This window comes from Apodemus sylvaticus, chromosome 9 (assembly GCF_947179515.1).
Source record: "Apodemus sylvaticus chromosome 9, mApoSyl1.1, whole genome shotgun sequence".
In the NCBI taxonomy this organism is placed as follows: domain Eukaryota; kingdom Metazoa; phylum Chordata; class Mammalia; order Rodentia; family Muridae; genus Apodemus; species Apodemus sylvaticus.
The window spans coordinates 30,427,121-30,442,719 of NC_067480.1; the positions used below are offsets into that span (position 1 = coordinate 30,427,121).

At 42.8% G+C, this 15,599-nt stretch overlaps 1 protein-coding gene across 3 annotated transcripts in view; it reads right to left on the minus strand.

Moving 5' to 3' along the window:
- The window catches only part of Agfg1 (ArfGAP with FG repeats 1), a 60,225-nt gene extending 45,071 nt beyond the window's left edge, over positions 1 to 15,154 (minus strand). For all 3 annotated transcript variants that reach the window (XM_052191937.1, XM_052191936.1, XM_052191935.1), the window contains exon 1: positions 14,708 to 15,154. In XM_052191937.1, coding sequence (XP_052047897.1) covers positions 14,708 to 14,874 — 167 coding nt within the window. In that variant the 5' untranslated portion in view covers positions 14,875 to 15,154. The remainder of the gene's footprint in view (positions 1 to 14,707) is intronic.
- Between the last annotated feature and the right edge of the window lie 445 nt (positions 15,155 to 15,599).

Sequence of the window (15,599 nt, forward strand, 5' to 3'; positions counted from 1 at the left end):
CTGTAATCCCAGCACTCTGGGAGGCAGAGGATTTCTGAGTTTGAGGCCAGCCTGGTCTACAGAGTGAGTTCCAGGACAGCCAAAGCTATACAGAGAAACCCTGTATCGAAAACACCAAATCCAAAAAATAAAAAAATAAAAAACAGTATAGCAGCAAATAGCCAAGAATGAACTATATCATTCGATGCAACTGGCCAGAAAAATATAAGTTCATAATGTTAAAAAAAAAAAAGAAAGAAAGAAAGAAAGAAAGAAAGAAAGAAAGAAAGAAAGAAAGAAAGAAACTATATAGTATCAAATTAAAACACTCATCAATCCCAGAATGTTGGTGTGAATAACATGGCTGCAACAGTGATTAACAAGTATGGAGGGAGGGAGGGAGGGAGGGAGGGAGGGAGGGAGGGAGGGAGGGAGGGCAGTGGTGGCACATGCCTTTAATCCCAGCACTGGGGAGGGGGAGGCAGAGGCAGGCAGATTTCTGAGTTTGAGGCCAGCCTGGTCTACAGAGTGAGTTCCAGAACAGCCAGGGCTCCACAGAGAAACCCTGTCTCGGAAAAACAAAAAACAAAAAACAAACAAAAACAAAAAAAGTTTAAAATAAATTACAATCATTTTTCAGTGGAATGAGAATAACACCTTCATGTGGCAAAGGAAATGGATCAGAAAAGCCATTGCTGAAGAACATGATAAATTGCTAGTAGTTTCAGACTTAAAAGTAAAAACAGAGCTATTACCCAGGAGACTTTAGTAAAGAAATATACATCATATACACTTTAAAAAGCAAAACTATACAAAAAGTTCTTGAGATACAAAAGAACAGACATACACCACAGCAAACAAAGGCAAATCTAAACATACAATGTCAACTTGTAGCAGTAAAAGGATACATTTTTAGCAATAAAATACTTGAGAAAGCGGTTTGTATTTTCAACAACTATATAGTATCAAATTAAAACACTCATCAATCCCAGAATGTTGGTGTGAATAACATGGCTGCAACAGTGATTAACAAGTATGGAATTTGCAGTTTCTAAAACCAGTAGAAAGAAAAAATCAGAACAAGCCTGTTATTTTTTAAATAACGTCAAATATACATAAACTTGCTATATAAACCTTGTAGTAAAAGTCACAAGTGAAATACTTGTCTTTTGTTTATACTTTCTCTATTCACATACAACAGAAATTAGAAACAATACAACTGCCTTTTGTTTTGTTTTGTTTTGTTTTGTTTTGTTTTTTGAGACAGGGTTTCTCTGTGTAGCCCTGGCTGTCCTGGAACTTACTCTGTAGACCAGGCTGGCCTCGAACTCAGAAATCCGCCTGCCTCTGCCTCCCAGAGTGCTGGGATTACAGGTGTGCACCACCATTGCCCAGCTATACAACTGTCTCTTAAAGGAGGAACTGCTTTGTTTGTTTTGGATTTTTTTTTTTTTTTTTTTTTGGTTTTGGTTTGTTTTTTTAAAGCAATGAAATATGGTGAAATGAAGAACTGGAAGGGGCAAGCTACTGTAAGCAGCACGTCTGGATTCGTCTCACAGGTACGGTGAGTAACGGTGGGCAATGGAAAAAGCTGCTTCCAATCACACGCCGTTCCCTGGAAGGCAAAGCCTGCAGAGAAGAGAACCACAGAGCAGAGACAGGACAAAGCCTAACAGTTTCACAAGGTGACGGACGCCTCCACTCTGTGGTGGTAGTTACAAGAAGAAAAGAAAAACAGAAAACAAAATTGTATATGTGTGTGCATGTGAGGGGGGGGGAAGAACTATTATGTCTGAAGTTAACATTGTTGTGGGTTGTTGTTTGGTTTTCCTGAGACCAGGCCACACCAAGCCCAAGTCTGCCTGCAACTCATTCTGTAGCCTGTCGGCCTTCAGCTCCTGAACCTTCCACCTCCACTTCCCACATGCCTGGATTCCAGGTGTGCACCACCATGCCCAGCTGGCGAAATGTGTTCTCTATCTCTTAAATAAACAGAATCCTTAGTGAATCAAAACTGGCACATTCCTAGCATGTACTCCTGCAAACTGATGCCACATCTCCTCATGCTAGTCTGCTGATCACATGAATACAGCTTATTATAATGATATGAGTCATACTATCTATCTGATGAAAGTATTAGGCAAATAAATCACATCATTTCTTCCATAGCCAATATTAAAGCACTGTCCACTCTGAACTCTAAAAATACACACTGAGTCTCCAAATTTGGGCCAACATTTTTTTGACTCATTTAGTAACTGGAGTATTTATGTTTTGAAAGCATGTATGCCAGTTTATTGGCTTTAAGTTCCAAAGTAACCTGCCAATTCAGCCCAATATGTTTCTGCAGTATAATTAAGTCATATCCAGATCCCCAGGAGTCTTGTTTTAATGACCACCACCCAGGTACGACTGTAACCAGATGGTGTGACTCACACATATGTCTGCCAGTATGCTCCTAACTAGGCCCCAATCTTGCAAATAGTCATTTGTTCAATTCAAATACCAAGCTGTGCTGGATGAGTAAGAAAGCTCATTTGGTTGATTTTATTAATTGTTTTTCTCCTACTGAGGGAGAAGCTGTTCAAAATATTTTAAAGTTAATTTGACATTAGGTCTATCCTGATCCTAGTTATTTACAAAAAAAAAAAAAAAAATCACACATTTCATAGTATAAAAAAAAAATCTAAAACAGAAGATGACTCTCCAAAGTTAAGACTCTCCAAACTGTTGGCTCCAAGCCACTTTATATACTTATAGATTGTTCAAAATATTAACCCACCCAGAGTTCAAACGTGTGTGTGTGTGTGTGTGTGTGTGTGTGTGTGTGTAAGTGTGTGAGTGTGTGTAAATGTAAGGCACAAGTTCCTTTTTTTTTCCTTAGAAAGCTACAACCCTAAGGTCCTTATAATACTAGGGACAACCACTTAAAGACCAGCATTCAAGTAACTAGCTGACAGACACTGGTAACAGTGACAGACAAAGCTAAGGACTGTGCTCACTAGGTCTTTAATACTCCACTGGCAGAACAGCAAAGAGGAAAAAGTTTAGCCCATAACAAACAATGGAATGAAAAAACACTGAAGAGCCCCTAAACACAATCCAGTTCTTTAATAGCAAACTTCAGAAGAAAAAACTAAACATGCCACGCCAGGGCCTATAGTTCCAACCTCTAAGGAAGCTAAGTTCAACTGAGGCCAGCTGTTCAAGACCAGCCTGGAACAGCATTAAGTCTTTGTACAAAAAAAAGAAAAAAGAAAGAAAAACAAAAACAAACAAACAAAAACAAACAAACAAGCATCAATAAGCCAGCAATAACTTCACTGTAGGGTAAGCCAGAGCAGAGCTCCTGTGAATGGAAGAACCAGAGGAGGCACTGAGTCCCACTTCAGGACTCATTGCAAGATTCACTGAGAGAAAGAATACAGCAAGGGTCAAAACTCACAATTCCTCAACAGCCACCAGCCTACCCCCTCACCAGGCCCTGGGCAAAGTCTGAGGAAAAGCTTAATATAGACTAGTTCCATGAAAAGACTGTGGAAACAGCATAGCTGGGGATTTATGTTAGCCTCCATGCTAAAAACCGAGCATCACATACTGACAGGTTACTTGCTCCCGGTACTCCCTCCACTTGACTCCAGAGCAGTGGAAGCCAAGCTTTTTCTTTCCAAAAAGATGACAGCAAATATCTCTGAAATTAATTTGAAAAATAAAAATTAAAGAAAGCAATTTCTTTAAAGGCTGAAGAGATGGCTCAACAGTTAAGAGCACTGACTACTGAGTTCAAATCCCAGCAACCACATGAGGGCTCACAACCATCTGTAATGATATTGGATGCCCGCTTCTGGTGTGTCTGAAGACAGCTACAGTGTACTTACATATAATAAATCTTTTTTTAAAAACATCAATTCATAAGTATTAAATTTTTTTAAATTAAAACATTTTCAACTCAACAGAGGCTACGGAACCCTTGACCCAAAGCACATTTAGCAGTGAACTCAAGTCCATTGGTTAAGCTATGGCTTCTAGTAAAACCGTAATGCAAAAGATGGGAAACAGAATGAAAAGAACAGCTGAAAGGCAAAGCCCGAAGAACGCGTACACTGAGTCAGCACATGTTGAATTCTGGGAAGGTAAGGCAGGGTCTACATACTGACAGCATTTGGAAAGCCAAAGAAAACCTAAGATTGTAAATTAATTAATTAATCAATTCTCAAAAAAAAAGGGAAAGGAAAAATAACACAAAAAAGATCTTTGTATGATAGTGAGGCTGATGACAGCTGACCCAAGACAAAGGGATAAATCAGGTGCCTACTCAAGGTATGGAAGCAGTCCAGGCTCCCAGCATCCCTCAGGTGCCTGTTACAGGTCATGGCTGGCATACTCTACCCCATACTATAAATGTCCCCAGCCCAAGGGCCGGGCTGAGCTGGGCTAGGCTGGGCTGGGCTGGGCTGTCCTCCCCATATAATCCAGATATTCTAGATACCCAGTCAATTTTGTCTAAACTTTACCCTCCTTACAGGTTCAGGGTCATGCTCACTCTGGACTCCCCCACGTGTCTCTACCTCTGGCTATGCTCTCCCTTTTATCTACAATAAACTTTCTTCTCCACTATACCCAGAAGTAGTCATGTCCTTCCTACTAACAAACCAAGAGGTTTCAGCAAAAATCTTCCACTGAAAAAACACCAGGTCACAGACAGGAATGGATGAAATGAAAGCATTCAGACAGGGTAGCAGGTGCTGGCAGAAGAGGCAAAGATAAATACCCTCAGATTATAAAATTATAACTGCTCTTTATGACAAGAGACTAACTGGACACTCTTGTATAGAAGACGGAGCACAATAATTGCTGGCATTGTTTCCTGATAAGTAAGTGTGTGTGTGTGTGTGTGTGTGTGTGTGTGTGTGTGTGTGTGTGTGTGTGTTGCATGCATTCCTGCATGCACACGTTAAGAGATCTGGGTCTTGGTCTTAGTTTTAAACTAATTTGTATGACGAAATAATAACTACACTCTACATATTAAGTGTGATATGTTGGTTCTGGAAGTACTGACAACTGTTGAGATTTTTTTTCTTTGTTTTTTTGTTTGTTTTTTTATCAAGAATCCAGGTGAGAGTAAATGAAACAAAAGCTTTCTAGACTTGCTTTCTTTAACAAAAAAAAGTATCTGATGCCATGATTATTTGCCCTGTATTGAAGAACAGTGTTTTCCAAATGCTGGGGATCTCCAGTCAGTACTCAAACAGAACTTATCTATAACTGGTATGAGAACCATTCTGGTAGTTGTTGTCTGCCTGGATACATAAAATACTTGTATAAGCAAATATTTTAAAATATTCATCAGACTAACAGTGGCACATACCTTTAACCCCAGTACTGAGGAGGAAAAGGTGGGTAGATCTCTTTGACCTAGAGATCAGTGTGGTCTTCACAACAAGTTCCAAAACACCAAGGTTATATGATGAGATTCTGCCTTAAAAACTAACTAAAAAAAATAAACAGGGGGCTAGAAAGGTGGGTCAGCATTTAAGTCTTTTATTTATTTATTATGTGTGTAAGTACACTGTAGATGTCTTCAGACACACCGGAAGAGGGCTTCAGATCTCATTATGGATGGTTGTGAACCACCATGTGGTTGCTGGGATTTGAACTCAGGACCTTCGGAAGACAGTCAGTGCTCTTAACTGCTGAGCCATCTCTCCAGTCAAGCATTTAAGTCTTAACTGTTAAGAGAACATACTGTCCTTGTAGAGGACCAAGTTTGATTCCTAACTGCCTGTTAACTCCAGCTGGAAGGGTCTGACATCTCTAGCCTACAACAGCACTGGCAACTCCCCGCTCCATTGCCATCCAATTAAAAATTTAAAATACTTCATCAAAACACAAACAATGGTTCATAACCCATATCCATCAGAATCCATCATTCTGAGAAACCTAAGAAATTGTCATCAAGGCTAATTAAGGGAAATGCCTCTGGCCCAGAAAATAATAAAATCTCTTGCCTAAGTGAAGGCCTAACATTCCAGTTGGGCTAGGTCATTCACCTGGGCCAAGGGACCTCCCAAGGAAGGCAAGCTCACCCTAAGTCATGCTAAAGAGATAGGCTGAGTGCTTAGTCCTTGAGTTAGGGACTGTACTCTTCCCTCCTAGAAGTCCATGCAGCACTTTAGCAGGATATAGCCAAGCAGCTTCCTAAGCCCGCCCACTTTTCTGATCCTTCAGAAAGAGCATGACTTCTCCTTTCCTTCTTTCTTTTCCATAAGCATACTCTCCCTAACACCAGGTTTCCCCCCATCCCTCCCTCCCGGCTCCTCTTCCGTCCTCGTCCTCCTCCCCACCATGGAACTGCTTGTCAGCCATGGGTCTGACCTCCATGCCAGATAAATGGCACCATTTTCTTCTCTCTTCCTCCACAGCTTGTCTGCCCTGGGAGTTTTTCCTTTAAACCCTAATAATATTTTCTTTGAGCTCCTATTTGAGTCTATTCTTGAATTTTTTTATTAATGAGATTGAGTGCCAAAAAGAAACCCTGATTTCCTATGTATCAAAAATCAGTTTTGTTGAGTTAATTTTTTTCTAAGGTCATACCTTTGGTATTAAATAGATGATTCTTTTTTTTTAAAGATTTATTTATTATTCTATTTAAGTAAGTACACTGTAGCTATCTTCAGACACACCAGAGGAGGGTATCAGATCTCATTACAGATAGTTGTGAGCCACCATGTGATTGTTGGGATTCGAACTCAGGACCTTCAAAAGAGCAGTCAGTGCTCTTAACTGCTGAGCCATCTCTCTAGCCCCCTAAATAGATGATTCTTAAAACTTGGGTGCGATAGTTTAAAAGCAGCCACACGAGAATTTATTTTTCTATCATCACGCAAACTATTATCATTACCAACTTACTACCAAAGAAGGAAGCTAGACAAATCATTGTGTAGGCTGTTGTTTAAATGAGACTTGGTGAGACATTCCCTTATGCAGAGTTGAAATTTGTGTATAAAAAGGCTATGATTCAAGCTTGAGAGATGGCCCAGCGGGTAAGAGCACTGGCTGCTCTTCCAGAGGTCCTGAGTTCAATTCCCAGCAACCACATGGTGGCTCACAACCATCTGTAATGGGACCTGATGCCCTCTTCTGGTGTGTTTGAAGAGAGTGACAGTGTACTCATATACATAAAATAATAAATAAATCTAAAAAAAGAAAAAGAAAAACAGCTATAATTCAAGAAATATCTAATATTGCTTATGAACATGCAATCATACGGATGGAGATGTTAGGAAGTTAGAGCTGCTGACATAAATGACTAAACATTTTACAACATAAATAATGCATCAGCTTGCTTTTGCTTCACCAACTCATTCTTTACATGTAGGATTCATTTTTTTCTGTATTTGGGTTAATAGTTCAGAATAACTTTATAGTATTAGGATGCTACTTAATGGAGTAGTTTACTGTAAATGTTGAATGAACACCGATCAGCAGTAATGTTTCTATTATATTTATTTATCATGTGGTTGCAGAAGACACTAACTTACCTCTCCCACCATGGGGGACCTGGCAGTCCTCATAGCAAGAACACTCACTGAGCCACCCTGCCAGCTCGTTATTCTTACATTTAAAAAGAAAGGGAAAGAAAAACAGCCCTACCACACATGACTGAAAATCCTACACCAAAATATTCAATATTTCAAAACACAGTTCAGAGTAGCAAAAATTAAAAAACAAGTCTCAAAACAGAAAGAAAGCATGGCGTAAAGAATCCGTAACAAGAATGGCATCCCGTGCCATCCTGAAACCGAAGAGCAGAAGGCAAAGAGCCACCTCACTTGCCAAGTGACTCCCCAGTCATCTTTAACCAAATACTAGAATGGAGGGGCCAGGAGGAGAGTGCAGAGCTCTAAGGAACTCACAATCAACCTGGAAGAAGCTTCCCTAGAAAGCAACACTGCCAAAGCACATTACAAACACTACCCAGAAATGACTTATCAGAAAACACTAAGTGGGCTGGGGAAGACAGCTCAGAGAGCAGGACCGCTTGCTGCACAAGACCCAGTCCCATCCCCTAGAAGCCACTTCAATGCTGGCTGTGCCAACACAGGCCTATAAGCCCAAGCATGTGGTTGCTAGCCTAGCTCTATGTTCAGTGAGTGAGTGTCTCAAAGAAATGAGGAAGAGTGGCAGAGCAGGCATCCCAATGTTCTAAAGCCTCCAGATACCACACTCACATATACAACACAGAAAAACCACACACACCACCCACTAATACAGTGTCTTATCACACTAAAATGTTATACTTCAGCCACAGATAATTTCAAAAAGCCGAGTAATTATCCATACACTAAAGCAAAACTTATGGAGAGAACTAGACCACTAGAACCTGAGGAAGGATCCGCTGTGTAAGAGGGCCATCCTGTTTTCTTCCTATAGAGAAAGGGTGGGGAGAGCCAAACTGGGGGACAAGAGAAAAAGAATATTGTGTTAGGTTAAAATAATAAATAGGAAAGGTGTCAAAGGATCAAAGCCTTTCTGTGGTCATCAGAACTGGGGTGAGGCTGGAGAGATGGCTCAGTGGTTAGCAGCACTTGCTGCTCTTACGGACCACTGTTCACAGACTTTACTTTAAAAAGTTTATGTGGTGTTTTTTGTTTTTTTTTTTCCATTTTTGTTTTTTTTTTCTCCTCCCCCCCTCTCGCCCCCCTCCACAGGGTTTCTCTGTGTAGCCCTAGCTATCCTGGAACTCACTCTGTAGACCAAGCTGGCCTCAAACTCAGAAATCCGCCCGCCTCTGCCTCCCAAGTGCTGGGATTAAAGGCATGTGCCACCACCGCCCGGCTTGTGGTGTTTTTAAAATAAGAAAAATTCTGTAAAATTAACATAAAATGAACTCAAATTGCTTTTCAAATTTAACTTAAGTAGCACACACTTATAGATTATTTTCTTTAGCTGGTGGGAAAATATTCCCATAAAACTTGAAGACCTTTATAAGCTTCAAGAATTCCAAGATTCTTGACTGTACACTAGCTACGTTTAAGAAAACACTTTGAACAAATGTTCCAAGGTAGAACCAACTGATTAAAAGCTTGGAAAGAAAATGGATAAGGTTTTTATGTTACATATATTACATATGTTTCATACATTAGTCCCACTAATTTGAATTCTAATTCTACTAAAAGGCCTGCAAAATTTAAAAGTAGAGAAAAGACAAAAGGCTCTAGACATGACAATTTTAAGAAAACTTTCTTTCCTTCTTTCAAGTAATACCATATTTCCTACAGTAACAGAAGAAATCATTACTCTTTTACTACAACTGGCCTAAATTACCCATAGTTACCTTTGTACACTATTCCTACCCTCCCCAAGCCTCCTCTTCAAGATAACAGCATTCTGATTCCTGGGAATTCTACTGTTTCCATCACATTCCTGAGTGCATGTTCCAGTTTGTTAAGGCACCTCTGAAAATAAGCCACCATAACAGAAGGGTATACTTAATCAAAAGGATTAAGACTTTACTAAGAAGTCTTAAATTACCCTCAAACTTCCTTTTTTGTTTGTTTTACTGAGAGACAAGGTTCCTCTGTGTAATGCTTGCTGCCCTGGATCCACCTACAGACCAGGCTGGCCTACAACTCAGAGATCTACCTGCCTCTTAATCCCAAATGCTGAGCTTGCCTCTTAATCTGATGCTAGGATCAAAGGCATGCACCACCACCACCCAGCACCTTCAAACTTTTGAAATAGACATCATTTCTGTATTTTAAGCAATTTGAATAAGTTTTCTGTCACCAGTGTAAAGTAATATATTTTCTTTTCATCATGTAAAGTCAGGTGTCTCTGAAGCCACAGCTCCAGTGCACAAAGGCAGTAAGTAAAAGCAAGTCATAAGGAATGCATGTGTTCCAGGCAAAGTCCTCAAAAAGCTGTAAATGACTCATCTTCTATACACACATTAGAGAAATTCACTGTGCTCCCTAGACGTCATTACTTCAGCCATCTGAAAGGGGGAAAATGCACAATGGAAAGGAAGGGATAAAGATCCTAGTCCCAAAGCTCTCTTTACAAGTGTCTCACAAATGTGTACATGTGTAGCTCAGGAAAAAGACCAGTCCAGATAGGTTTGCCCCTTAACCCACGTACTGCATGAGTCCTTATTTTGACTTTCCTTTGGAAAAGCTCCAGGCAATGTCTAACACATAATGGGCATTCAATGGTTAGCCCTACCTCTGTCCAGCTAAATCCTGTACTGAGTAAAGTTGTCTGGAACCAGGCATGGTGGCAAATACTCGTAATCCCAGAAGCTAAGGAAGAAATATGGTAAGTGGAAAGCTATCCTAGCCATATGGTGGACCACTGTCAAAAGAAACAGAGACAGACAGAGAGACAGAGACAGAACACTTGCACACAGGTAGACAAGCAAACAAACCATCTCTCAGATGTTCCTTTTTTATTTTGCCTAAGCCTTCATTCACTAAACAATTTATGTGGTTGGTTGGTTGGTTGTTCAAAATAAAACAATCTCGCATTGCTTTCTGATTCTACTCTTTTCAATCTCCACAAAACAATTTCATCCCAAACTAGTCCTTAGGCAGTATACTGTAGCTTACCAATAAGTCCAAACTCAGGAGGCTGAGGCAGGACTACCTGTTTACAGCTAGTGTAGGCTACACAATAAGGCCCTGTCTCAAATAACAGCAACAAAAAAGAGGCTGCAGCTCAGGAGATAGAGTATTTGTCCCCAGTGCTGCATATGCCAGGCATGGCAGTGCATGCCTGGGAACCCAGCACTCGGGAAGCAGTACCAACAGGATCAGGAGTTCAAGGCCATTCTTAATACTACAGTGAGTTTGAGGCTAGCCTGGGTTACAGGAAACTCCAACAACAAAAGTAATTACAGCAAATTCCATTCTCAGTCCTAGAGATTAAACCCAGAGACTCTAGTCTGGGAGTTTATAACCCAGTGCCATGACAAATTTTTATTGTCTGTAGTTTATTATTTGAATATCTGTTCATAATTTAAGTATTCTTTCTACAAAGACAAAGAGAGAAACAAACCAGTAAGTCACAACATGCCTGGTCTCCCTAACAAACACTGAACTGCATCTAAATTGCAAGTTTCAGAATCGTGTTCATTTACTCTGAATGAGCACCATCCAAGTATACTAGACAGACAGAAATCTTGGGGGGGGGGGGGAGGGAGAAACAGGCGAGATTAGCTTTGAATCTAGTAGTGCCAGCAAAGGTGGCTTCATCTAAACAAAGACATTATTGAGGGAATAAAAAGTATGTTAATTATATTTATCATCCTAAACCATAGAGCTGGTGACAGACATTGTTTACCTATACAGTGACACTGCTAGAGAAGTCGGGCAGTGGCAGCCGACAAGCCTTGCTTGCTTCATCCATGTACCTACACTGCTTGCCCTAGCCTCACATACAGAATACTCAATAAGTTACTACAGCGATAAGTTACTACAGCGCACGTGCTAGTCCCACTTAACAACCATGAGCACACGATGCTGTCATCACAGACTTAAATCTAAAGCCAAGGGGATGAACACGTACATGACTTACTCTTTGGACTACACCATATCCTCTAAATAAGAAATACTATTAAATATAAAATAGTATTATTTCATTCTTCCTAAGTTGTGTTCCAGCCTTATGGCTTTCCAGAGATATAATTCCTCAGGAACTACAGTTTCTCCAAAGGCTACAGCAGACACTCCATGGCCACACTGCACTATCCCTGCTTCCTTTGCAGAAATCTGAGTCTTCTGCACTAGGCCTCTGGGGATCCTTGTTCTAACGTGAGGATGGAGCATGTAGTGAGGACTCTGGCTCAGGGTAGACAGAGTCTGGCTAACCAACTACACTCAAGTGCAGCATGTGACTCCAGGAGCTGTAGGCAACCATCTTTTCATAGGAGGGAAATAAAATTATCATTTAAACCCTATCAGCAAACTGTCTTCATGTTTTGAGTCCATTTGAGTCAGGATTGAAGTTACAGCCCAAAAGGATCTGACAGATGATGAAGGCGCTTCTCACATCACTGTCTTTTATTCCCGCCTCCCTCTTGTTAGTAACACCCACTGTATGAGGCCATCTCTAGTATGGAAAACAAATCTGCATCAGAAGCTTTTATTCTATTTCATATCCAGGAAAAAATTGCTGAGTGCCTATTTTCAGTATTAATTGCATGGCTTTAAGAGGCAAAAGAAAAAGCAGGGTCACCTAGCTAAGTACCCCACCTTTCGACTTCTACACAAAGCTGCTGCTACCTGGGACTTGTCTTTGAAGATCGTTCCTCAGACAGCGACTCCTCTGTGATATCTTTATATGAACCTTCACGTGTTCCAACGACATATTCAAGAAAAAAAAATCCCTTAAAATAAAAAATTATACTAGCAGCCCAGAGAGACAGCTTAGTGCAGTAATGACACTAGCCACCAAGCCTAGTGACCTAGTTTGATCTCCAGGATCCACAGGTGAAAGGAGAGAGCTGCCTCCTGCAATTCCTCCTCTGAAGCCACCCAAATGTTATGGTGCATGCATCTGTATACACAAGTACACAGAAAAGAGCTGGGTGGTGGTGTGTGTCTGGCCTTATGTTCAGGTCCTTCGATTTGGAATTTTGTGTAGGGTAATGACTATGAGTCTGAGGCAGGGATGGTAGTGGCACACACCTTTAATTCCAGCACTCAGTAGGCAGAGGCAGGCAGAGCTCTGTGAGTTCAAGGACAGCCTGGCCTACAGAGGGAGTTCCAGGACAGCCAGGGCTACAGAGAGACCCTATGGAAAACAAAAATCACACTGATAGATCCTATATGTCTAATGCTTCTAAAACACTGAAATCATTTTATTACATACTTGCTGCAAGAGAAGCACTTTATGTACTTATAAAGAGCTCTAAATCATGTCAATTCTAAAGCAATAAATTATACATATGTAAATATATGTATACCAACCCAATGACTCAAATTCATCAAAGGACCTCATGTTTTACAAAAGCAGGACATACTTCTTAAGCACATATTAAAAGTACAGTACATGGGGCTGGAGAGATGGCTCAGCAGTTAAGAGCACTGGCTGCTCTCCCAGAGGTCCTGAGTTCAATTCCCAGCAACCATATGGTGGTTCACAACCATCTGTAATGTGATCCAATGCCCTCTTCCGGTGTATTAGAAGAGAGTGACAGTATACTCATATACATATAACTAAATAAATCTTTTTAAAAAAAAGGTAAAGTACACTTTAAATAAACTGGACTATTAGCTTAACCAAAGTTGCCTTACACAAATGACTTTAATGTCCTAATTTTGTTTCATTTATAAATGAAAGCCATGAACTATATATACAGCTGGCAAATTCTGAGTGTTTCCTAACTATAAACTTGAAAGGAACCTCTCAGACCTCTTACTGCACTACTCCAAGGTTGAGCATAGTACCCAAGACTTTTCATACTTATGCAGTTCCACTGTCTCTATTAGGATGTAAATGCTTAGAGACAAGGCATTTATTTATCACCACACCCTAAAGTTTCATCCAAAAACCTAATAGGAACCACCCAAAATAATGTTATACTCATGGAGAACCAAAGATGCCTCCCTGCCCAAATTTAAAACAGGGGGCGGGGAGAAGGGGGGAATAGTGAATTATTGGCCACATCAACATCATCTAACGTTTTTAGAAAATGTCCTATGTGTTATGTACATCGTTATTAATATTATGATAAAAATTTTTTGGAGGGCCGAGGAAAAGGGAGAGCCTGTAAACGTGAGCCCAGATATAGACACCATGCACACATGTCCCCACACTGCGACACGCACGGTAATATTTTTTTTAAGACCCAAGGAATATTAACTACCAGTTCGTTAAAAATGTACTGAATTCAAGATAACTATCGTATAATAGCATCTAATCAGTTCCAGAATCACCTGCAACCTTTCCAAATGAATTTCACAGGAACAAAAATTCCCATCACAACACAGAGAGGCCTTGACATATGCCATATGAGTAATTTCAGGAGGCCACCTCCATCTCCTTTCTCAATATTGTCTTCCCTGTCCCCATTTCTCCATACTGATGGGACACTTGGGTATGGATGCAGTAATCTCATCGAGCTCCATCCTTATTTTGAAGCGCACAACTCCCGATAATCCATTTCCAGTAAAACTTTCCCTAACTCAGGACACTTGGAGCCATGCAGCCACAACCCTCATGCTCTTGCTGCCTCCCCGCCTCACGTAATTAATCCTCTAGGGAGAACTTTTCTCCAGGGATTCACCAAGACCTTTTAACGCCCCCCGCCCCTAACACGTCCCAGTTACCTGAGTGCTGTGGACCAGAGGTAGATCCCCAGCTTCTGCGTCCCTGCTCTCTCTCCCTTCCCACCAGCTCAGCGGCACAGAGCAAATGCCGGGCTCCCAACCGCGGAGCTGCGGGTCGCACAAAGGCACCGCACGGCTCTCTCGGGGCTGCTCTTTGCCTGCGCCCCCCGAGGCCCGGCCACGCCCGCTGCGCGGCGGGAAGCCGGGATGCTCCGCCGAGCCGGCCGCTCGCTGACCCCGACCCCACCCACGCCCCACCCACGCCGGCCACCCCAAGGCTGGACCCTCGCCCGGCCAAAGAACAAGAGCATCCCGGGCCCCCAAGGCCTAGGCCGGCCGCATCCCCCAACGGGCCCCGCCGCCACGGCCCGGTACCCCCGACCTCAGTCCGCACTCACAGGCTGCCGGAGCAGGAGGTGCACACGAACGAGCCGACCGTCATGTTCACGTAGGTGGGGCCGCGCTGGTCGCAGTCGAAACACTTGCGGTTGTGCGGCAGCCCCGTCATGTCCCGCAGCATCTTCAGGTGCTTCTCCTCCTGCTTCCGCTTCGCGCTGGCCGCCATGGCCGCGGCTCCGACCGAGGAGGCCGGCAGGGCCGGGAGCCGGCGGCGCTGCCGGGGCCCCGCGCTCCCTCCCACGGGCCGCCCTGGCCGCCGCCGCCTCTGCCCTCTGCCCTCGCGGGCTCCGGTCTCGGCCTCCGCTCGGCTCTGCCCGGCTGGACAAGGCGCGGAAGCTGCGCAGCACGCGCCGACCGGTCACACCAACCGGCCGGGCGGGACAACCGCCAGCGCCGCCGCTGCCACCTTCCCGACTTCTCCTAAGGGGGGGAAAGACGAGGTGGGGGCGGGGGGGAGCGGCAAGAGGAGACCCGCCTCGGGCGGCTGGCGGCCAAGTGCAGGCTGGCGCCCTCTGCTGGCCGGGAGGAGTCACTGCGCCCACGCTGCGGCAGGGGTCGGAGCTGGGCGGGGTAGGGAAGACAATGGTGGCAATAAATAACAGACTTTATCTGCTGGGTGCCTGTACGGGCTAAACGCTTCTAGTCCAGCCGCCTATCTTCCTCCAGGCAGCTTCCCGCTGCTATAGGGGAAACTCCAAGTTCCTCCCTTAGCAGAGTCTAACCTAGTCGCCTTTCTTCCACGTCATTCCCATTCACTCCGCTACTCTAGACTTCTTTCTCCCGCACAGCTTACTTTTTTCTCTGTGTAGCAAACAAGATTCACCAACTTCATCACTCCTGACATTTTGGAAGAGTTTAATTTTGTCGTTGTGGCTGTCCTAGGCAAGGTGT